At 41.6% G+C, this 23,686-nt stretch overlaps 1 protein-coding gene across 1 annotated transcript in view; it reads right to left on the bottom strand.

Annotated features, from left to right (window-relative positions):
- The window catches only part of CCDC3 (coiled-coil domain containing 3), an 85,364-nt gene extending 75,206 nt beyond the window's left edge, over positions 1 to 10,158 (bottom strand). The window contains exons 1-2 of the mRNA XM_089526876.1: positions 9,776 to 10,158; positions 1,927 to 2,101 (exon numbers count right to left, since the gene is read on the bottom strand). Coding sequence (XP_089383002.1) covers positions 1,927 to 2,101; positions 9,776 to 10,158 — 558 coding nt within the window. The remainder of the gene's footprint in view (positions 1 to 1,926; positions 2,102 to 9,775) is intronic.
- Between the last annotated feature and the right edge of the window lie 13,528 nt (positions 10,159 to 23,686).

Consider the following 23,686-nt stretch of genomic DNA (forward strand, 5'->3'; position numbering starts at 1 on the left):
AACACATTCAGATTTTCCTATGAGCATGAAGCATTTTCACAGTGCATTTGAATGGGGAAGTTCCACATAGCTACCAACCTCTAAATTCTACACTTCATTACATAGACCTACCACTGTGGAATCTGATACAGCTACTTCCTATAGTAATTCACGAATGGAATTCACTTTGAAAACGTCTGCACAAAAATATTCTTATATACTTTAAACAAGAAAAGCAACTCTGGATATGGGCTGTAGGCATTTCTGAAGGAAATGTTTTCGCATGTAAAATGAGTATGACCTCTGCGCTTTAAGAACTGCAAGTATGTTCTCAAGAATCACTATTTAAATATCAATTCAAACAGCCGTCTCTGTACTCTATAATCTACTCACAGCTGCAACAGGTCAGGGGGCAAGACAGCTGCAACTTAGCTTGTAACACATTTGCTTCTCAGTTTCCAGTATTGTCACTGGGAGTTTTGACATATGCCTTCTATTACTTGAGTTAATGGGGCTGATTCATGGCTTGTACATAAGAGTCTGTTGCATCCCAGTGGCAAAGTTCCCCCCAGGGTGAGCTTTGTAGGGTGGTGGGATGGGAAATAATTGAAAAAATTAATACTTCGATTTGCTATGAATTCAGTGTGCCGACAATGGATGCTTCCAGACAGATGAGTCCTAACCAGAGCTTGGAACTCTTACTTGTTTGGGATTACATTTCCCAAACAAATGCACACACTCCAGTATCTTCAATGGCCATGCTAGCTGAAGGTTGCTGGAAGTTGTAATCCAAACTGACTTTTCCATGGTCTGCTTCTAGTACTACCACTCAAATGACATTGTAGACTAGTCCATCTTTTCTCCTTAATGGATTTTCTGTGATAAGCAAGTAAATAGAAAGAGCACTGGGAAAACACAGGGGTTTGCAAATAAAAGACTACAAACATCACACAAACACACAATTCCATGCATGGAGGCCTCATGTGAAAGCATCCAATACCTTTTCCTCTCCATACACAGCCTGTCTATATTTTAAGACTGTGAGTTCCTTGGGGCAGGGGACTGCCTTTTCACCCTGCACCATAAATATCCTCCTGCATTGATGGTGCTATATAATTGACAAATAGGAATATACATAAAATAAGTATACTTAAAATAAATACAAGTAAGCCTAATCCAATCATTCCTCTTCCACCAAAATTACACGCAAGAGTTTCTCATTACTGTTTCAGAGTATTCTGTCATCTGACAAGGAAGGAAAGTGTACCAAAATCAGAGGATGTAAACATTCCCACAACTGATATCTCCATTTGGAAAACATGTTGATTAAAAATATGTGAGACATCTGTGGTCCTCAAGGCTGCAGCACTTGGCGCCAGCTGTAATGAGGGGAAGGTCGTAAAAGGAAAGACTGGCACCATCCCATTCATTTTGTTCACACTTTGCGCCTTAGGAGATACTGTGGAAGTTTACCAATATGATGCCACTTTCAAACAAAGCTTTCATGATCAAGAAAAGTTTAGAAAAGTTAGGGTTTGGGGTTTTTTTACTATAACATCCAGAATCCTCCATCCACAAAACCATTGGCCATGCTAGCTGGGGTTTCTGGATGCTCTGTCATAAAAAAGTAACTGTTGCTGTCCCAAACTTTGCAAGTAAAAAGGCACTGTTGGCTGCTCTGAACATAGGTCAGCTTTCAAAGAATCATACAATCATAGAATAATAGAGTTGGAAGAGACCACAAGGGCCATCCAGTCCAACCCCCCTGCCATGCAGGAACTCTCAATCAAAGCATCCCTGACAGATGGCCATCCAGCCTCTGTTTAAAGACCACTACACTCCGAGGGAGTGTGTTCCACTGTCGAACAGCCCTTACTGTCAGGAAGTTCCTCCTAATGTTGATGCGGAATCTGGATAACTGTCCCCAGTAAAACAAAATAACCTTACTCTGTTATCCTCTTGAATCTCCCAGTCACTGGAGAAGCTTATGGCATGTTGCCCCTGAGTGCAGTTGGAAAACTGGAAAAGACTGGAAAACATCCGTCTGTTTTCCTGGGTATCTGGAAAGATGGCATCCTGGAAATTTACTCCATGTGGAAGGAGGTTGTAATTCTCATCCATTCTGAAATGGAAAAGCAGAGATAATGGTTAAGTACCTTATATCATGATCTTTTTGGCCCTCTGTACAGCATAATACACACTTTTCCTTAACAAATCAACCTGCAGCTGTGGCAGACTCATTGCAATACACTTAACTGTGATAATAAGGCCTTTGTTTCTATGAGCTCAGTAGAAGCTACTCTAGTCCAGGACCAGCCCTATCATTAGGCAGAGTGAGATGATTGTTTCAGGTAACACATGCTAAGAGCAGACAGCAACTTCCCAACTATTCCTCCTGGATTTCTGGCTGTTCCTTCTAGTGGAAGGACAGCGCTGTATATACTACATGGCATATCTGTACTGTCTAAATGACCCTGCTGCCCCCATGTGTGATGAAGGACACATCCCCACTGCCAGCCCTGAATTAAATGTCAATTTTCAATCCAATTTGGTTCTGTACCTCAGATGAGAAGGGCTATCATCTTGTCCTTCACCTCAGCCAGCAAAACGTTCTGGGCAAGCCTTACTCAAGTACGCATAACGTATGCAGGAGGACAGGGCCATGCCTTAATGCTTCCTAGGATTTAATATTATATTAACACTCCCTTCCAGTTTATGTTTTTGAAGTAAGCTTTTTGAAGAAATGTACACAGGCTACTGCCACTTCTTCACAGCTTCTTTTGAGCTATGAGGCAAAGTGGAAAAAATCATTAGATGTTTTAAAATTTGTTTGTTTTTAAAACTATTTGGTATAAGAGTTTCTAAAATAATCTCATAAATTATTTCTGTGCATCCCTTTCCTCTCTGGAGTAAAACAGATGAAAATCATGAATGGTTTTTTTTATTACAAATGTTGATTTTAGAGATGTTTGATGTGGAAGACTTCTAATCCAAGTTTGCAGGATGGCAATATTGCCCTAAAGGGTGGCACAAAACAAGACAATAATGGGACTTTTCTGACAGCCTATTTTAAGAGTATTTAACATGCATCCAATTATAGATCATAGGCCAAAAGTATACCAGGATGTGAGGTAACTGCAGCGTGGCTTCACATCCTTCTGGAAATGTGTGAGAAGTGAGATCAGGTTAGGATGTCTTAACTACTGCTCATGACTCCAGGGTTAGTGCTCAAATGGGAGGGAACCAGGATAAGACATTATTAGAGGAATCCCATGCAGTCATGTTTAGCAAGGCGATGGAGATAAGAGCTTGAGAGAGTTACTTTATTTAGACGATGGCTCCCAGAATTGCTCAACTATTATGGCCATGCTAGCTAAGGTGTTCCAGGATTTGAAGTCCAAAAATGTAACTTATCCAAGCACTGGTAAAGATGGACCAAATGCAGGGGAGAGGAGATTGCATATTTTATGTCAAGGAGATGTTCTGTACAGTTTGATGAATGTTAACATGTACTTTGAAATCTTGCACATTATTTTCCCAAAAGATGTTGATAGTACTCAAATAGTACTGTTTTCCTGCCTTGTTCCTGTTTGGCTGAGTTTGAAAGGAGAATTTGGTAAGTACCCAAGGAAGTAATGCACGGAGTTATTTTTTTTTTCCAGGTCAGACCCAAGCAATGGGGGGAGGGCTGTGATTTATAGAAATAAACACATGCCTGATGTGTACTGGTCAAGATAAAGTGCACCTGTTTGAAGCTCTGAAAGAAATGTGGGGTAAAACAGCAATGTCTCCAAGACATGCCGCTCAAGCTACTGTGTCTTCAAAAGAAAGGTTCATTGGTACTTATGCTGAAATTAGATGTGATGGTGGCTACAATGACATCTCTTGGAAACTGGTGGGCCAACCAAGCAGTCAATGGAGGGAGGGGGGAGAAGCTGCTTTAACTTTAAAGTTTGGACTAAAAACCTGGAATGGATTCACTGGCCCACTGATATCAGAGCCACCAACCATCCTCCCCCCACACATGCCACTCCATAGTTTTTCACCCCATCTAAAAATTTGTTTTCTATCTGCTGAAACACTCCAAAGGGGAAGAGGCTGCAGGGAGGAGTAGGTTCAGCACCTTTCATCTGCACCACCCTCTGCTCTTAAAATCTGTCCCATCTCTCTCTTTATATGTGACAGAACAGACCCACATTTTGAAAAGTCAACCTAGAGAGCTGTTGACAAGATGTTGGACTTGGACAGGAAGCAAGTTTAAGTACTTGCTTCAACATGGCCTCGCAGCATAGTCTCCTGGCAGTGATAGAGATCCAGTGGCCCACTCAGTGCTGTGGGCCATTGGCCATGCTAGCTCAGGCTGATGGGAACTAGAATCCAACACATTATAAAGGGCCATAGCTTCCTCATTCTTCCCTTCTGTATGTTTGAGAATCAAGACTCAGCTTGAATGGAAACTGTGCTCTGCTTCAGAAGTATATCCCATTGACTTAAGAGATATGAAAAATGGCTTCTGCGTTGAAATAATTCACTATGCCACCTTTTGTATTAGACACTGTGTGTGCTTGTGTGTGTAGATGTGCATGCATGCACATGTGCTCATGCACCTTTCAAATCACCTGTCAACTTATGCTGATCCTATACATTTCACAGAGGTTTCCTAGGCAAAGAATACTCAGAGATGGTTTGCCATTGTCTTCCTCTGAAATACAGCCTCCAGCACCTTGATTCCTTGGTGGTCCCACATCTAAGTAGTAATACAGCCTGACTAAAAACCAGATGCAGAGATATAGGATGGGATATGCTTGGCTCAGAAGTACTACTTATAAAAAGGAGCTTGGAATTATTGTTGTTCATAAGTTAAACATGAAGGAGCAGTACAATGATGCAGCAAAGAAGGCAAATACTATCTTAGGTCCAAAACACACTGCAGAAATAATCCAGTTTGAGACTGCTTTAATTGCCCTGGCTCAGTCCTAGGGATTCCTGGGAATTATTGTTTATTGTGGCACCAGAGCTCTCTGTCAGAGAAGGCTAAATGTCTTACAAAACTACAGTTCCCAGAATTCCTTATCACTGAGCCAGGACAGTTAAAGTGGTCTCAAACTGGATTATATCTGCAGTGTGTTTTGGATCATAGATAATATGAGGGATGGAGAACAAAACAGAGAAGTTGAAGTAACTGAGCATGTTCATCTTGGTGAAGAGAAGAATAGGGGTTGGAGGGGGCATGATGGCACTCTTTAAATATCTCAAGGGCTACCCCAAAGTGGAAGGTGCAGACTTGTTCTCTACTGCCTCAGGGTAGAACTAGGTCTTTTAAATTACAGGGGGGGGGAATAGAAGGAACATTAGAAGGAACTTCTTGACAGTAAGAGTGGTTTGGCAACGACTCCTTCTCTAGATATCTTTTAAAAGAGGCTAAACAGCTATCTGCTGGGGATGCTCAGTGCAGATTCTGCACTGAGCTGAGCATTGGACCAGGTGGCCCATAGAGCCCTGTCCAACTCTATAATTCTATGATTCTGTGGCTTTAGCTTTCAAGAAAAGATGTGCTCTGGTGACTTCAGGGTATTTAGCTGGTTGGTTGTTTGCTGATGCCTTCAGGTTGTTTCTGACGTACAGTTGAAATTATCATACAGGCATGGGATAAAGATGGGATTGCTCCCCCATCCTTATCCCATCTTTGACTGCAATCCCGCAAAAGGCTTTCAAATTGCAGCACTATTGTCCCATCATTGAAGTGGCAATCCATTAACACAAACTCCTGTTACTGCCACTTCAGTGACAGAACAATGACTGGACAGTGATGGGATCTGCACAACATCATTTGAAAGTCATTCATATGATTGCAGTCAGTCACTCTTTCTAGACAGGATAATGTCTGGATAAGCATAATGTCATATGAAAATCTTCTCGCGATCTCACTATGAGAATAGGAAAAGGATGGTACAAAGATGTTTCATCCCCTGTCTGGTAATCTCCTCTGAGCCTAAGGCAAAACTATCATGGGATTTTCTTGGCAAGATTAGCTCAAAGAGGGTTTGCCATTGCCTTTGCCTTCCTCTGAGGCTGAGAGAATGTGAATTTTCCAAAATAATCCAGGTGATTCAAACCCTGATCTCCATAATCACAATCCAATGCTCGAACCAATACACCATGCTGCATCCTATTTAGATGTTATATAAGTTAAAAGATACACAGAAGTTGTAATTTCTTCTGCTTCAGCTGTCATAGAAGAGGTCTGTGAGAAGCTTGCACATATTTACTAATAGAACCTGACCTAAGAACTTTCTTCTCCTTCCTCAACTTTGTCAGTCTTTAGTACAAGAGTGGCCACAGTCTGATGTGTGTGCCACACGTGGTTCTCTCGCATGGTGGTCTGTGCCCCATGTCCCCTCCACTAAAAAAGCCCCACAAAACAGCAGATAGTTGTCTCTAGGGAGTGCAATGGGTTATTTTTCTCATCTCCCCTCTGCTCTGTTGTTTGGTGGAGGAAGTTTTTTCAAAATCCAAAATGACTGTCTAGTCACTTCCAGGTTTTAGCCAGAAAAAAGGAGACCACATACCCAACAGATCAATGGACACCAATGGGGTTTGTGCTTTGTAGCAAAGAGGGCACAGGGTCTCCCATGTCAGTGGACTAGTGATTCCAGTGAAAGTGAGGGTTTAGCCTTCCAGAGCTTGTAAGATACTCACCCTCCTCTAGTACCTATAGGACACCAGCATCAGATGGTATATTTTAACATTACTAGGACAGTGATGGCTTTTCAGTGATGAAAAACTTGCATAGGCACTTTTAAACACTATAATTAAAGAGCATATTAATTTCCTGGGAACATCTCTAAGATGAAACATCAGTGTTTCTAAATAATACTTCAGGAATGTCAAAGACTAAAATCCTATACTCGTTTATCTTGGAATCTGAGCAGGGTCAGCCCTGGTTAGCACTTGCATAGGAGACCACCAAGGAATACCAGGTGCTGTAGTATATATTTCTGATGAAGGATCTGACAAAACCACCTCTGATTACCCCCTGCCTAAAAAATGGCTATGAAATTCATGGGGTTGCCATAAGTCGACACGTGACTTGAAGGCACATACAGAGAGAGAGAGAGAGATTAATTATGCCACTGCTGACTTATGGATGGTTTCAGCAGATCATTCTATTCATTTTTCTTAATAGCAACTTTCTAAGTTCTGCCTGGGCTTAAGCCTCAATGGGCTTAAGTGGACTTACTTTTTTGCTGGCAAATATAAATTGCACCTTGGACACAGAAATGCATGTGGAAATAGAAGCAAGGGATTAGTTAACATAAATCCAAACTGGCATCTCTTTTGTTCACTGTGCTATATAAAGTTTACTTGCAATGTGTGTGTTTTTTCCCATGCACCCATCAGGTGGCTAGTTCCAAAACAGAACAGGGCTTTTGTAATAGTTGCAAAAAACAGAGAGGTTGGATGGGTGAGTTAACCAAATGAAAAAAGGCGGCACTTACCCTGTTTCTAAATGAGGGATAGGGTACCATAGGATTTCAATAGTTTGGGACTTTATTGTTGTGTGCCTTCAAGTCATTTCGATGTTTGACCACCCTAAGGTGAATCATAGGGTTTTCTGCAGCTGTATGTGACATGCCCATGGTCACACAGTGGGTTTCTATGGCTGACCGTGGAATCGAACCCCAATCTCCAGAGTCATACTCCAGTGCTCAAACCTCTACACCATGCTCTCTCTCTAGTTCAGGATACAACTCCCATAAGACCTTGTCATTGGCCATGTTGTCTAGGATTCTGGGAGTCAAAGTCTTGAACATCTGGAGGGCCAAACCCCTCCCCTGTTCTACAGAACTATGAAAAGACAGCAGCCCTGACCTCCTTCTCAAATGAAACTGTTTGTGGTAAATGTTTTAAACACATGATCTTACTACTTTCTTGTTTGAAACAAACCCTTAGAAAATCATCCCATTGTGATATAACATCTGTATCTTGTAGCATTCACACACTAGTTTCCAGGAGTCATCCCAAATTGTTGAAATATTCCATTGGAACTGGCTATCTGATGACATTAAATTATGGAAACTGGCACCAATTAAATATACACAAACCACATAGCTGATTCCAAATATACAACCTTTCTAGCAGAAAAATCAGCCTACTGTGCTCAACTTTTTTCTCTATTGCAAACATAACCCAAATAGAGTATATTACAAATAAAACAATGTCTTGTCAGAAACAATCTTTAAATTGTAATTTAAAGTGTCCAGTACTCAAAATGTTACAGCAGTAATAAAAAAGTTTTAAACTTTTTCTGTTAAATATAGTTACAACAAGTAATTTAAAAACACATTTGTAACATCTCAGGCTTTCACCCAGCTTTGGTCAACCTTCTACTGTACTCTTGAAAATCCTCATTCATGTCCCATAGATCTGGTTGTTGTTCGCTGACAGCAGAAAGGCATTTTTCACATACTCAAATACAATAGTTTACTTACAGATTACATACCATGAGGCAAGCTCAAGTGGCTGGCCTGTTCTTCTGATAGCATTTCTTGGCAACTGAATCATCTGAACCTTTTGCTCTTTTGACCTATGGTCGCTCTTTTGGGCAAGCTAGGTAGGCAGGCTTCATTAACAGCAAAGCAATTAAATGTTGTAGGTTGCATTTGGATCCTACATATTATTCTCCAAGAAGTTCAGGCAGCATACAGTACATAGGATTTTTCATGTTACCCTCCTAGGAAGCCTGGGAGGAGGGCTAAAGTGAAAGGTGTAATGCAGGGTAAAGTAAAAGCATTTGGACATGAAGCAGGGAGACTTGGGTTCAAATTCTCACTCCGCTGTGTTGCTGACTGGATAACATTGAACCAGTTACTATCTCATCAGCAAGAGGGGCAGACCTCTCCCTGGTTTGTACCTTTATAAGATGTGGAGATCTTTTTTTATTTTAGTTTAGTTTAGGGAACATTCAAAAAAGAAATACTCTCCCTTCTGTCTGTAAAGTGAAGTGATATGATAAAGACATCTTCCATTTCACTTTGCCTAAGCTATCCAAAACTCTAGCTCTCCATGTAACTGTTTTCAGCCCTACCATGAATTCAACAAGCAAATTACTCTGAAGATGCCAGCCACAGATGCTGGCAAAACATCAGGAACAAACTCTTCTAGAACATGGCCATATAGCCCGAAAAACCCCTAAAATACTAAGGATGCCATCCCTGAAATCCTTCAACTTCACAAAGCAACTTACTATTTTTCGGTTTTCTGTCCTAACTACAGAGCTACTAATACTTCATATTCTTGTCATGTAAGCCACCTTGATTGCTGCAGCAGAAAGAATAAATATAAGAATAAAGTTTATTATTATTTATTTACTGTTTTGCCTTGTAAAGTTGTTGTTTATTAGGGATGGGCCAGGGCTACATGCCACTCTTCAGATTAGTCCTAGTCAGCATAGCTGGTGGGACAGATGCTAGGAGCTGCAGTACTACAGCATCTGGAAGGCCACACATTGCCATTGTTGTTGTTGTTATGTGCCTTCACCCCATTTGTCAAGATTACTGAGATGTTCTTACTATTACAATGTCTGAGAACATACAGTATTGTTGCTGCTGAATTTGTGTCTTTTACACTACACGAAAGTTATTTAAATACACAAACACACAATGACGCACACATCAGAGCTTGGAATGGCCATGCTTGCTGGGGATTCTGGGACCTGCAGTCCAAAAAGAAACTTTTCTAAGCTCTGAGATGGCGGGGGGGGGTTGTTTGTGGTGGGTTTGGTAGATGTACTCACCTGAGGAAGAAGAAGTAGGAGTAATCTTGCATGACAGTGTGAGAGTGGCAGGAGAAATACCCCAGCCCTGTCAAATTCATCCTGGACCCTGCAGGGACTTCCAGCATGCTCCCCCAGGCCTGATCGCACAGCATCTCAATCTCAGCAGAGTAGAAGAGCCCTCCATCAGTGGCTTCGTACTGCCAGGGCAAATAGTTGTACATGCTGTACATGTCCTGGTGCAGGGCCAAGACTTTGGCATAGACAATGATTTCTGCCAGCTCAGCCCGACAGCTTTCACTCAGAGGTCTCCAGTCTGAGGGCAGCTGACAGCCCATGCTTGGTCGGAGCAGGTTCCCAAGGCACAGGAGGGCAAGCATCAAGAGCAGCAGGCTTTGCAGCATGATGGATGGGAGAGAGGTGGATGCAGCAGTCTACACGCTGGATGCTAAAGTTTCCCAGATGCTTTAAAATATACACACACATACACAGAAAGGCTCAAAACCTGAGGCTAAGTTTATGAAACAGGATCCCTGTGAAATGCAAGAACTGATTGGCAAGAGGTTGGGGGCCTAAGGCTCACCAGTGGCTCAGAGGCAGACCAATGGGATCCCTTTATCAAAGGGAGGGAGGAGCAGTAACCAGAGACAGGAGAAGGTCTGCTGTTGTTGTTACATGCTCCCATGCGCTGCGCTCAGACTGTTGTAGTAGCTGCGGCAGAATCAGACTTGCAGCATGTCCCACACCAGAGCTTGGGGAAAGTTCCTTTTTGGACGACAACTCCCAGAATCCCCCAGCCAGCATGACCACCTACCCAGGCAAACTTGTGTATTCCAAAATGTCACTTTTTCAAATCCACATCAAACTAAGAGACAAGGGCTGGGATGAATTCTCCTCTGTGCATGTGCCTTTTAAAAACAAACCATGTACTTTTTTTGTTCAGTTGAAAAGAAAAGAAGGGTTTGAACAGCAGGAAAGCACCTAGACTGTGTATTCTTCATAGTGTGAAGGGTTTCATCATCCTGTTCATTATTTTTGTAGGATTCAAAGATACAGCCTTGTTAGTCTGTAGAATCAGTATGCAGAAAGATCTTGTAGCACCTTTGAAACTACCTGAAAGAAAGAAGTTGGGAGCATGAGCTTTGTAAATTTAAGTCTACTTCCTCAGATGCATTTATTTTTGTATTGCTTAAAAATTTAACACTGACTGCACAATAATGAAAAGGAATAACCTTTCATATTTGATCTAATTTGGAAAAGTGGTATATAAATAAACATCATTATTATTATTATTATTATTATTATTATTATTATTATTATTGGCTCCCAATCTATTGCACACAGATAAAATTTAAAAGGAAAGGGGAAAGCTGAAAACTGCCCCCCAAAACAGGCCATTTTAAAATTATTAATCTTCAAACACTGGTTTAAACAAAGAAAGCCAGGGTGGTACAGAGTTAGGGGGCTGAAAGTGAGGTGGGATAAAGGCAAATAATAACATAACATATACTGGGATTATTATAAAGCAAGCCATATCTGAAAGGGAGTCTGGCAGAGGATGAAACTCAACAGTAGAGCAGATACATTTTTGTGTGCATCCTCGGTTCATTCCCTGGTATCTTGAGTGAAAAAGATCTTGGAAAGTATGCTGGGAAAGAGTCCTTGAGCAGCCACAGGTAGACACAACATCTCTGGGCTAGAGGAATCATGGCATTATTAATTCATCCAAGAAAAGCAAAGGTTGCACAAAGAAGAGATAGGAAGACATGGGAGTTTTAAAAAGGGGTTAATGACAGATTACAGTTTTGAAAGGAGTGTGTTGAGGCAAGGAGTGTCAACACCAAGTAAAACTTGTGCAAAATTACATCCTCTTACATACATGCGTGCATCAACCATTTTCAAATCTGGGTTGGTGTAAAACAGATGAGACAGTTGCAAGGAACTGTGAGAGTTGTAGCCCCCATAATCCAAAGTGCCAAAAAAATTCAATCAGGATTAATGAATACTAGTCACTGATAAAGTTGTCTTCTGCTGCCAGTTTGTCTAATCACCTTAAAGCTAGCAGCCATTACTACATCTTGCAACAGTAGGTTCCAAAAGTTAATGGTGTGTAGTTTCTTTTCTCTCTCCTGAATGTAACAAGTTTCCATGACTGACCTTGAATTTTAACAGTATGAGAGAAGAAAGGAGAGATACAAACATATGTAAACATAGACACGCATAGTGTAGTCCCACTTTTCATGTCGCCATAATTTTATATGTTGTTTATTAGGTCTCTCCATTAGGTTATTGTAGTGAGGTACTCACCCAGGTGGAGAGAGCTGAAGGGGCTAAGGGCAGCCAGGTGGTGGAGGTTGAGGGGAAGGAGGAGGTTAACCCAGAGGTGGAGCCAGTGGAGGAAGGAGGAGGAGATGGAAGGATTATAAAAGCAGAAGGGTTGAGGCGTGTGGGGAGGAAGGATGGATGTGGAAGAGCTGTTTGGGCAGCAGCGGCTGGGGAAGTGAAAGAACAGGGTTTAAGGAGGCCAGAGAGGGACAGAGTCCCTGTGCCTCTTCCAAGAAGGGCCCTACGGCCAAAGCAGAGGCCCCAAGAGGAGGAGAGGTGACAGAACCCTCAAGAGGAGGGAGCCTGGGCTTTTGAGGGCTCTGGGGAATGGACAACCAGAGACCTTGAGGATTTGGAGGATGAGTGGTGGAGTCCACAAGAGAAGCTTTGAGAAACAAGCCATGTCATAATGTGAAGTGGGAATGTCTGACTTGAAGACTGGACTTTATATTTTGAGTTATCATCTACTGGATACAAAGCTATTTTCTTATTAAAGGTACAGTTGTACCACACTTGCCTGAGTAAGTTTGTTGTGCATGTGGGAGAGCACATAAGGGGAGGAGTCTGTTTCCTTGCAAGATGGAGTCTGCTAGGCCAGCCCCGCCCACAGTTATGTTTTTTCTAAATGGAAAAAAAAATCCCAAATGCCTTATGTTCTCCCATTTTATTATTCTGCCTAAATCTGGAATTAGCTGAACACATCCCTCCCCACGTGCCCCTGCCTGACATTCTTGTGAATTTATTCCTTGGCAAGCAATATATTATTTCATAACGCTCAGGAAATTCTTGATCCTGGAAGCTGCACCATGTGTATTTTTGAAAAATTAATTCCTTCCCTCATTTAGAAACAATCACATTGCATGTGATTTCTAAAGCATGACTATTAAAAAAAACCCCAAAAGCCCACGACATTGTGTTTCCCTGAAGGTTGTAAATTTATGCGACAAAAGCTGCTGTTCCTTAGATCATGAGTGGGGTATTAATGGCCTTCCTAAGGTTTTGAACTTCAAATCCCAAAAGCCCCAATTAGCATGTCAAATGGAAAAGAGTTATGGAGGTTGTAGTCCCAACTATCTGGAAGACCAAAGATCCCACACAATAGCCTTATGTGGACATGGAGCATGTTTTATCTTTCTCAGTACACCTCAGCTATACTGACAATACTGGCTTCAGGTACAATGCACTCACAGCGGAGCTGTTTCTTGCAAAAGAGATGGCCCCACATCTCTGGCCACTGGTTGATGCTCCCCTTCCTACCCATTGACCTAGTGGTTCTCAAACATTTTACCAAGTGACTTATCCCTACATGCAGACATCACCCCTCCAGCTCAACATAGTATATGAATAAAAATATTTAGTTTAGCGTGTGTGTTTTTGTTCGCACATTCATGTATATTCATATTTTAACATTTTATAAGGAAATAACATAGTTCAAATTGGAATAGTTTTATTTAAATAAATCCAACACTTAACACATTGTACATTTTAAGCATACTGTTTCACACACAGCCACATCACATACACCTGTGTTCACTGATATGCACACATTCAATCGTGCTACTTCAATCATTCTTTCATTCATTCATACACATTCCCATTTACTCTCTCTCACACAGGCACACAGAAACATTCATTCTCTTGTGCATATGCAAGTATACACAAGCGCATATGTGAGCATGTAAAAAAAGAGATGAAGACTATGACTGTGCGCGCATGTGTATGAAAGAGAGAGAAAGAGAATTTGGGTGTAAGACTATATCTGAGAGAGAGAGAGTGAGAGAGAGAGCATTACTGAGTGTATGTGAGCAAGTATTAGTGTATGAGAGAAAATCACTCACACATCAAGGGAGGTATAGAGAAGTTAGTGCATGTGTGACTGTAAAAGAGAAAGAGTGCCACTTTGTGTGAGAGAGAATGAGCATGTGAGAGAGTTTGAGAATGGGTGTGAGGAAGGAATGAAATGATTTGAACATGTATGTGGAAGCATTAACTGGATAAGAAAGTGAGGAAGACAGCAAGCAAAAAAAAGTGTGCAGCTGAGCGTGTATGGGAGAGAAAGAATGAGAATGAGAGAGAGAGATTTGTGGTGTCCAGTGGTGTCCCCACTCCCAGTGTCACCCAGTGTGTGGGGGACAGCCAGGGGAGACATTGAACAGTCCAAGGATATGCTGGCCCTTGCACTTTACTGCAGCAGTGGGTCCCTCTTCAGGAGGAGTCTGCAGCCATGGCAAAGCCAAGAGGGACATGCTCACCTCTTCTGAGGTATCAGCTGGTGCAGGCCACACACCCTAGTGATGTCACTGTGTGTATCTCAAACAAAGAGATAAAAAGTAATCCTGTGTAGCACCTTTTGAGATTGAAAGCAATTACTCTCAGAAAAATCGGTCAATGAGTCAGAAAATTAGTGTAAATTCAAGTAAATGAACCCCTGTGAGAGTGAGTGTGTGTAAAAGAAAACAGCTAGTAACGGACCTTAGCCTGGACGTAGGAGTCTGGAGAAGAGAAGGTTAAGTGGTGATATGATAGCCCTGTTTAAACAATTGAAGGGATGTCATATTGAGGAGGGGGCAAGCTTGTTTTCTGCTGCTCCAGAGAACAGGACCCAGAGCAATGGATGCAAGCTACAGGAAAAGAGAGTCCACCTCAACATTAGGAGGAATTTCCTGACGGTAAGGGCTGTTCGACAGTGGAACACACTCCCTCGGAGGGTGGTGGAGTCTGGAAGTCTTTAAGCAGATGGCCATCTGTCAGGGATGCTTTGATTGTGAGTTCTTGCATGGCAGGGGGTTGGACTGGATGGCCCTTGTGGTCTCTTCCAACTCCATGATTCTATGAGGCTGCTTCTCCTCTGTTTCCAAGGGTACCCAGCCAGAGCCAGGTGATGGCAGCGGCCTCAGCACGAGAGGGACCACTGGCTTCCTCCACCACTGGGGGCCATCATGGATACTGGCTGTCTTTGTGATTCTGTGCACCTAGGGTGCATTAGACAGATTGCTGCAGCAGCATCTGATCCTGAGAACTGGGACAGTGATGGGACAGGTGAAGGAAGAAGTAACAGCTCAGGGTACACCCCGCCAGAGACCATGATCCAACAAACTTCTTTATTCTCCTCCTTCTCCTTTTCCTTCTTCTGCTACTTCCTCAGGCAGCGGCAGCTGCTCCAAGCACCCTCTTCACTATTTTCTTCCCCTCCAATATAGAAACTCCCACATTCTTCCAGGAACCTTGTCCCACAGTTTAAGAACCAGTGCATTAACCTATTACTCTTTTGGTAGGGAACAAGTTGGCAAAGGAAAAGATGAAGTCAGAGCAGATGAGCCAAAGAATGTTGATATGTTTTGTTTTGTTTTTTATTTATTTTATCCTGCCTTTCTCCCATCATAAGATTCAAGACAGTGTACAACGTTTTTAAAAACACAATACAGTTAAAATTCTTAGTACAAAAGTTAAAACACAATTAAACTAAAATTTGATTTTAAAAAGCACAAGCTAAAAATTTTATCTACACTACATACATTACCAACATTACAAAAATAACAGACACAACTTCAGATTCAACTTAAACACACATACCTAACCCCACAACCTAGACATTTGACTAAAAGACTTCCTGAGTCTCACAATGGCAGCTATGTAAAAAAACAGAGAGAGAGAGAGACAGTTTATGTAAATCTTCCTCCAGAAAAAAAACCAAGTAATTTGTGTATGTAATGTAATTCGTATTGTATGAATTTGGGTGTTTGTATTTGATCATGGATGTCAGATGCTTTGTGTTATGTGTTAATAATCAATAAAAATATTATTTTAAAAAACATAAGCTAAAAACAAGGTAATTCAGCATTAAAAAAATACTTACAGCATAATAAAATAAAACACCACATCCCCCATTAAAAGCCACAACATACTAAAAACCAGACGACTTATTAAATTAAAAAATCTTTAGCTGCTGGTGGAAAGAATCAAGGAGGGGGCTAACTGGATCTTCTATGGAAGGCAGCTCCACAGCAGCCAACAAGAAGGCATTCTCTTGTGTTCTCACCAAGCAACCTGTGATGGTACTTAGAAAGCCTATCTCCACTGATCATAGCACCAGCAGGGTCATATAGGGAGATACAGTTTTTCAAATCATCTAGACTGAAGGCATGTCGGGCTTCAAAGGTCATAGCCAGCACTTTGAATTCTGCCCAGAAATGAATTGGCAGTCAGTGGAGTTGTTTCAGCAAGGGGATTATATACTCCCTATAAACTCCCCTATAAACTACCCTATAAAATTCCACAGTAAGCAACCTGGCTGAAGCATTTTGGACCCACTGTAGTTTCTGAACCCTTTACATAGGCAGCTCTACATAGAGTGTGTTACCTTGATTACATCTCATTTAGGTTATTGTATATGTCACCATAGCCAGATCTGATGTCTCATGAAGAAGGCACAACTGGCTCACTAGTTTTAGCTGTTCAAAGGTACCCATGGACACTGATGAAACTAGGGACTCCAGACTCAGATCTGAGTCCAGGAGCACCCGCAAGCTGCAAACTGAAGATGTGTAACCTCATCCAACACAGGCTGAATCCCTATTCCTTGATCTGCCTTTCTACTTACCAGAAGCACCTCTATCTTGTCTGGATTATTTCCATTTATTTTCTCTCATCCAGTTCATCACCAAAAGCAACCATTGGTTTAATATAGAGACAGCTTCCTTGGAACTGGATGGAAAACAGAGATAGAGTTGAGTGTCATCCCGTCCAGTTCCAGAACCAAATAGGATAACCATCATCGAGGGTTACATTACTGAATTGTGGGACATGATGATGACTACCTTAGCTCTATGGCAAGCCTCAGCGAAGTTAACATCTCAGGTAACAGAACACAGGGGAATGGCAAATGTGCATCTCCTCACCCATAGACAGACAGACACAAACAGAACATGTGTATGCCTAGAAGTCAAAACAGCAGAGCCAACTTCCCTGCAGCACCAGAGGAGGAGGCGAATAGCAGGTTATTTGCATGCCCTTCCTCCCATGGAGAGGAGGGAAGAGTAGATGGCTGCACCAGTAGGGCATCCTCTTCAAACCACCAAAAGAGGCAGAGGAGGAGGAGGTGCAGTGTCACGGCACTGACAGGGACGTAGCTAGGATTTTAGGAAGGGGGGGTCCAGACTAAGTGCCACCATTATAATGGGGCTTGGGTGTGGCAGCGCAGCAGCACACACAATACATTTTTCTAATGGAAGGGGGGTCCAGACCCCAAGAATCCCCCCCCCCTTGGCTATGTCCCTGGCACTGATGTGGTGGTGGGGAGGGCAATTACATGTTCATTTATCTCACAATACCTTTCCTCTAAAGTCCTCAGAGACAAAGTGGAAAGGGATGAGTCCATGGCTGCCACTGCAGGGCACACATGTGTGTTTTGCAGTAACAGCCCCTCTCAACTCCATTGGTAGAAGCAGCTCCTTCAGTAAATGTACTTTTTTGGATCCTGGCCCATATTCATATTATAGACACTCCCCCACTCCTAGTTAGGTATTAAAATGTAACAGGCTTTCTCTGTTCTTCACAGGTTTCTTTTCATCCTCTCTGAGCTTTGGACAAGGTGGTAGTAATATCAAGGGAAGGATTTGAAGGAGGGGGAAGAACAACTGAGAAGCTCACATCTTTCAAGACCTACATGTGCTGTGACTTCACAGGGGATCTGAAGGTTGATCTGAAACATTCTTCTATGGAGCTAGCATGAAATCCCCCCCGCCCCCGCGCCCCTTGCATCTGAACTCAGCATGGATCTGACAATGCAGCTGTAGCCAAAACTAGCTAATCAGAATAAACTCAATAGAGCCAATTACTGCTGGGCCTATGCTCTTAACCATTCATGCATGCAGAGCTTATTCATTCACTTCCTTTTCTCAGATAAGTTGAAAACAGACAGGCCTTCCCCCCCCCCCCCCACTCACACACCCACTCCGGCAGGAACTACTTTCCCTGTATCTTCTTTTTATATACATACAAAAACTGAAAAATTCTTCCCCCAAGGGGGCTTTAACACTTTTCTCCCAACTTCTACAGTAATCCAAGATGATTTAAGAATGTGAATGCATCTTTTCTTTTGATGCTTTCATGATGCTGGCCAGCAGGACAAGGTACCGTACATCCCAAGAGAAGTACAGTAGTCAGCCACAGGCAGCTGTCTGTCCGGTGAGCATGGGGACCTCAAACTTACATCCAGATGTCTTTTTATATCTATGTCCACCACCATTCCTTTGTAGTCTGCAGAACAAAATATGAAGTACAAATCCCCCTCCACCAGCTTTAACCCTGAGACTATACAGAGCTGGATCACTAGAGTTGTCAATGTCCTAAAAGGAAGTCATATTAAAAGAAAAATCAATGTTGTATGACCCTCATATCCATGAATTTAGCATCTGCAGTTTCACCTATGCACATCTGAAAAAAATACGTTCTCTCTAGGTATTTGTAGGTCCTTCAGTACTATTCTATGGTCAGCCTTCACCCCTAGCGCACCATAGAAAAATACTGGAGGATCTAGAAATGCTTAGAAACATGTTCTCTATAGGCATTCCTAGATCCTTCAGTGTGGGTCAATGGGATCCTCATCTCATTTAAGATAATAGGGTTCTTTAGTATCTGTGGTTTCAGGTATTCATAGCCTATAGGCGCTCTTGAACATAACCCCTGTGGATACGTGGGTCATACTGTAAAAAAAAGAGTTCATCTCCTTTTATTTTTGCCATACATATAGTACTTTGATATTCTCACATTTTTTATTTTGGGAGATGTATTTTCTTTTTAGATAAAACATTCCTCTCTCATAAGTGATCTTTATTTTTAAAACATGTTTTTATATAAAATATAAAATATATAAAAAGGATCTCAGGGAGAGACACATACACACACACACACACATATATACACAAATTTATTTATTAATTAAAATATTTATACCTTGCTCTATATTGAATATCTCAGAGCAGCTTACAAAAAGCATTAAAACAGGTTACACAATTTAAAACAATAAAATACTTAAGTAACTGAAAACATATTAAACTTCACTAATAAATTAAAAAATAGATTTAGAAAATTATTTAATAGGTTCCAGTATGAGTAGCAATGAGGGCACTTGCAGAGGGAGAGGGCCTGTTTGAATCAGTGCTGCACACCAAGACTTGCTGAAGCCCACTGAGACTAGTGAGGCAGAGGGTGGGATTATAGAAGTCAGAAAGTGCTCATGAGGTCTATGAAAGGTAGAACAGTGTTGAAGAAAGATTCTACTCTGGGTGTATCTACACTGCAAAACTAATGCTGTTTAGCCCCACTTTAACTGTCGTGGCTCAAATGATATAGAATTCTGAGATTTCTAGTTTTGTGAGATATTTAACGTTCTCTGTTAGGGAGCTCTTGTGCCACAACAAACAACCAATCCCAGGATTCCATAGCATTGAGCCATGGCAGTTATGGCAGTGTCAAACTGCATTGATTCTGTAGTGTGTCAACATCTTATGATACTGAAAATGTTGTACACTCTTAGTGATCTCAAATTAAGATCAACATAGACAAAACATCCTGAGCCATGTTCCAAAAACATTATGACATATTCTGTGGATAAAAGGATATCAGCTAGAACACCAAAGTAAGATACAAAGAACAAATGTGACATAGATAGGCCTAAATCCTGTTCTTAGTCCTAGCTAGAGTAAACCCACTGATTAATGGGATTTACTTGCAAAATCAAAGGTCAAAGAGGAAAGGGCAAAAGCAGATTTATTGCCGAACATAATGAAAACAAAAATAATGACCATAGAAGAAATACATAAATTCAGTAAGGAAACTGAAATAGTTAAAGAATTTGCATACCTAGGATCAACCATTGATCAGAATGGTGACTGCAGCCAAGATATAAGAAGAAGACTAGGAATGGGAAGGACAGCTATGAAAGAACTAGACAGGATCCCAAAGAGCAAAGATATACAGCTGATGGGGAATGGCTTGTATTCCCCATACATGCTGAAGGGAAATACAAGCCATTGTATTCCCCATCAGCATGTATGGATGTGAGAGCTAGACTGTGAAAAAGGTGAATAAGAAGAAAATCAATTCATTTGAGATGTGGTGCTGAAGAAGAGTGTTAGAGTTACTATGGACAGCTAACAAATCAAACAAATGTGTGCTTGAACAGATCAAGCCTGAAATCTCCCTCAGAAGATCAAACTGAGGCTGTCATACTTTGGCCACATCATGAGGGGGCCTGACTCATAAGAAAAGACAATAATGCTGGAAAAGACAGACGGTAGCAGAAAGAGACTGCATGCTAGATGGATAGACTCTATCACGGAGGTCATAGGTATGAATTAGCCGGAATTGAGCAGGGCAGTGGAGAATCTTATGGATTCCAGGTCATGGAGATCTCACCCATAAGACTGCCATGAGTCGAGGGTGACTCAAAGGCAGTTAACAACAATAAACCTACATGTTGATCCACCAATCAACAATTGATTGAATGGGCCTACCCTAGTATGTGGAGAGATCATGTAGCACCTTTGAGACTAACTGAAAAAAAGAAATTGGAAGCATGAGCTTTCATAGACTTCCGTCTACTTCCTCACCCTAGTTGAGACTAACAGCATGCCAACCGTAGTTTGAAAAAAGCGCTTGCTCCTTATTTGTGAGTTTGTGTGATTGTCATATGCTTTTGTTGCTTGGTTGCTGCCATTGCATGTTTTTTATAAGAATTCCATATAAAGTTGGTTTAATTGCTTTTTGGGTGGGCCCTGGATATCCAAGCCACACTTCACCTGGCTCTGTCATTATATATATTGCTTGGTTCAATCTATTAACTCCATTCAGGTATTCCATTCCAAGCTTTCAACTTCCCTTTTATTGTTACCAGTGGTAGAGCCAAGAGACACCCCCCCTCCCCATAGGTGAAGCCAGTTCCTTATAGTTTGCTATCCCACCATTCCTAGTACAGATTCCAGAGGGCACTGGAACATTGGAAGCCAGAGCCTCCCAAAATTGCAATTCATAGGGTCAACATACCTACCCTCAAAGGTCTCATACTTCTTGGGATTCTTTCGTCTGTCTAGCCAACATGCCCAGAGACAACAGCAGAGTGGCACTCAAGTGCAATGCTTCAATCCATTAGACTGCTCCTTTAAGGCTCGCTTTAAAAAACTTTAATAGGATGGAGTCTAAGAAGACTCCAAATATTGTCTGGGACACAGTTGTTTGTACCCTGGGATCTGTCCAGGGTCCTGATAGTTTTTAGACTTGTTTTTAGACTGATTTAGGATTGAGTGCTGTGTGTGCGCATTTCATCTGCACAAAATTATATGCTAGACCTGGATAATTAATTTTGGATACCACATCATGGCCATGCAGGGATCACAGACAAAGAGCAATAGGGGAAGGCAAAGCAAGGCTCTTATTGTCAACAAGCAACTGCTGAAAGATAAGAGCCTTCCCCTAGTTAAAAAAAGCCCTTATTTCTAATCATCTGCTGATCAGAAATAAGAGCTGTTACCCTCCTACTATGCAAATAATATGTATGAAAATGGGGTGCCCCTGCTTGCTGCTGGTATGGCAACCCCAGGAGGATTTCTTAGTGCTGATACCAATCGAAAATGTTCTGTGCCCCAACTGTACATTGGAAATTCTGAAATCAGACAAGTAAGGTGTGCCTGCCACGAATTAGGCTAAATTACGCCTTTAGAAGTCCTTAAAAATAGGGGCCTAATAACTTGTTTTCTGCTATGGTTTTCATTGCTCTTGTGGTGAATTAACTTATTGCTCTTTTGTGTAGTTATTAGAATGCCTGTCCCTTGGGGTATCACACCAACCATATTTTGTGAGCATGATGGGAAAACAGATAGGAGGGGTTTGAATCTGGATTCAGAAAAAGAGAGAGACCTCAGAGTTTTTAGCTCGGACCTGGCTAGAACCAAGTCTCCTCAGGGTGCAGCTCTTTGGGGAAATGGTGCAAAGTCCATTGGCTCCATTCTCCCCTCCAAAACACATAACATCTGTTTGTTTTCAAATCTACAAGCAGAGCATAGTACAAATACAACATAGACCCCCATTAGTCTCCAGTGCTTTCTCTAATCCAAAGCAAATGAACCCTCCTCAAACTTGTTATTACTCAGAAAAGAAAGAGTGCTTAATGACTTGATGAATTAAACAACAATTATGGTAATGCAGAAATGCTAGATGAAGAAGAGTTCTCTTGTGAAGCTCTCTGTCATCCACAGAAAGCTAAATGTAATTAAATTCCCTTTGATAACCTGTACAGTAAAATATGTCTTCGTCTCATGGGGCGCCGCAGGGCAGCTACATAAAACCTAGCATGGAAATGAGAACATTCTGGAAGTGCAACTTTTTGACATCTTGGCCATTTGCCTAGGCAGAAGTTTGGCTGTTTCTGAAAGTTGTCAAACAAGTGTCAGCTAGCAATTCTGGATCTATGTCCAGCCATTCATAAGTCTGAGATGGGGACTGTTACTCTTTGGAGTACAGCTCCCAACATAACACCATGCTGTAGAAAGATTCTGGGAGCTGCAGTCCAGAAAGTAACATTTCCAAAGTTCTAATACGGAGAAAAATTGTCATGCTCCACAGGATGACTGCCAAACATTTCCTAGCAAGAAAAAACACAAAAGATAAGGGAATTCTTTCAATTGAGAGCTTTATTAAAGCAGAGCACAGTCCCATCTGAATTTGCCCTTACCTCCTGAGTACAGCTATAAGGAGCATCATTCCACTCCAAATAAGAATTCTGCCCCTGTGTGAAAGCTCTTCAGTGCCCAAATTTCTAGCATTGCAGTAACTTCAAGCTTCAGTTGACCATTTAGATATACAGTTTGGGCACCCAATTAAAAGGAACAGGTAAAGTTATCAGGAGAATGCAAACACAGCAACTGTAAGAATTTTAAGTGTGAAAGACTTTCAGAGGAGTTTATCACACGGGAGGAATTTCTCTTAATTTTGAATGAAAAGAAAGTGGGGCCAGAATGCATTCACATGAATTTGCAAGTTCAGTGAATTTACTTGAATTCGAATTGCATTCAAAGTGACTTCCCATTGCCCGAAAATAGCTTGCCATTGCCTGAAATTGCGTATGGTAGTCTATCACACAATAATGTTAAACCCCATGATTGCGTTCGGATTGCGATTGGATTATACTTCCAATTTCCCTTGTCTGATAAACTCCAGAGTCTCATTCTCTGCAATGCTAGACATCTGAGAACTGAAGAGGGAAAAATCAACTGGGGAAAAGCATAATTCTTCTTTGGGAGGATGTCTTCATTTTATCCTCCTTCCAAGCTACCCTTCTGCCTTACCCTGGAATTAATAGTGAGGCCAAGAACAAAGGAAGATTTCTGCTCTTTTAAGAGTTTAGTGTAATGATAAACTTTATCCTGTGTAGCTTCTCCCATCATTGCACCCTGCGATGTGAAAAGCCACAATTGGCAGATTCCTGCCATCCATGCAGCTCTTATGAAGCTTCATCAAGGAACTTCAGAGAGTCTTAAATGCAGATGGTACCACACCCTGCACACCCTGCATTATTTTGGGGTACAAATATTTTGTTATATTTGATTATAA

The sequence above is a fragment of the Sceloporus occidentalis genome, unplaced genomic scaffold (genome assembly GCF_023333645.1).
Source record: "Sceloporus occidentalis isolate IW3139 unplaced genomic scaffold, rSceOcc1.0.p SCAF_5, whole genome shotgun sequence".
In the NCBI taxonomy this organism is placed as follows: Eukaryota; Metazoa; Chordata; class Lepidosauria; order Squamata; family Phrynosomatidae; genus Sceloporus; species Sceloporus occidentalis.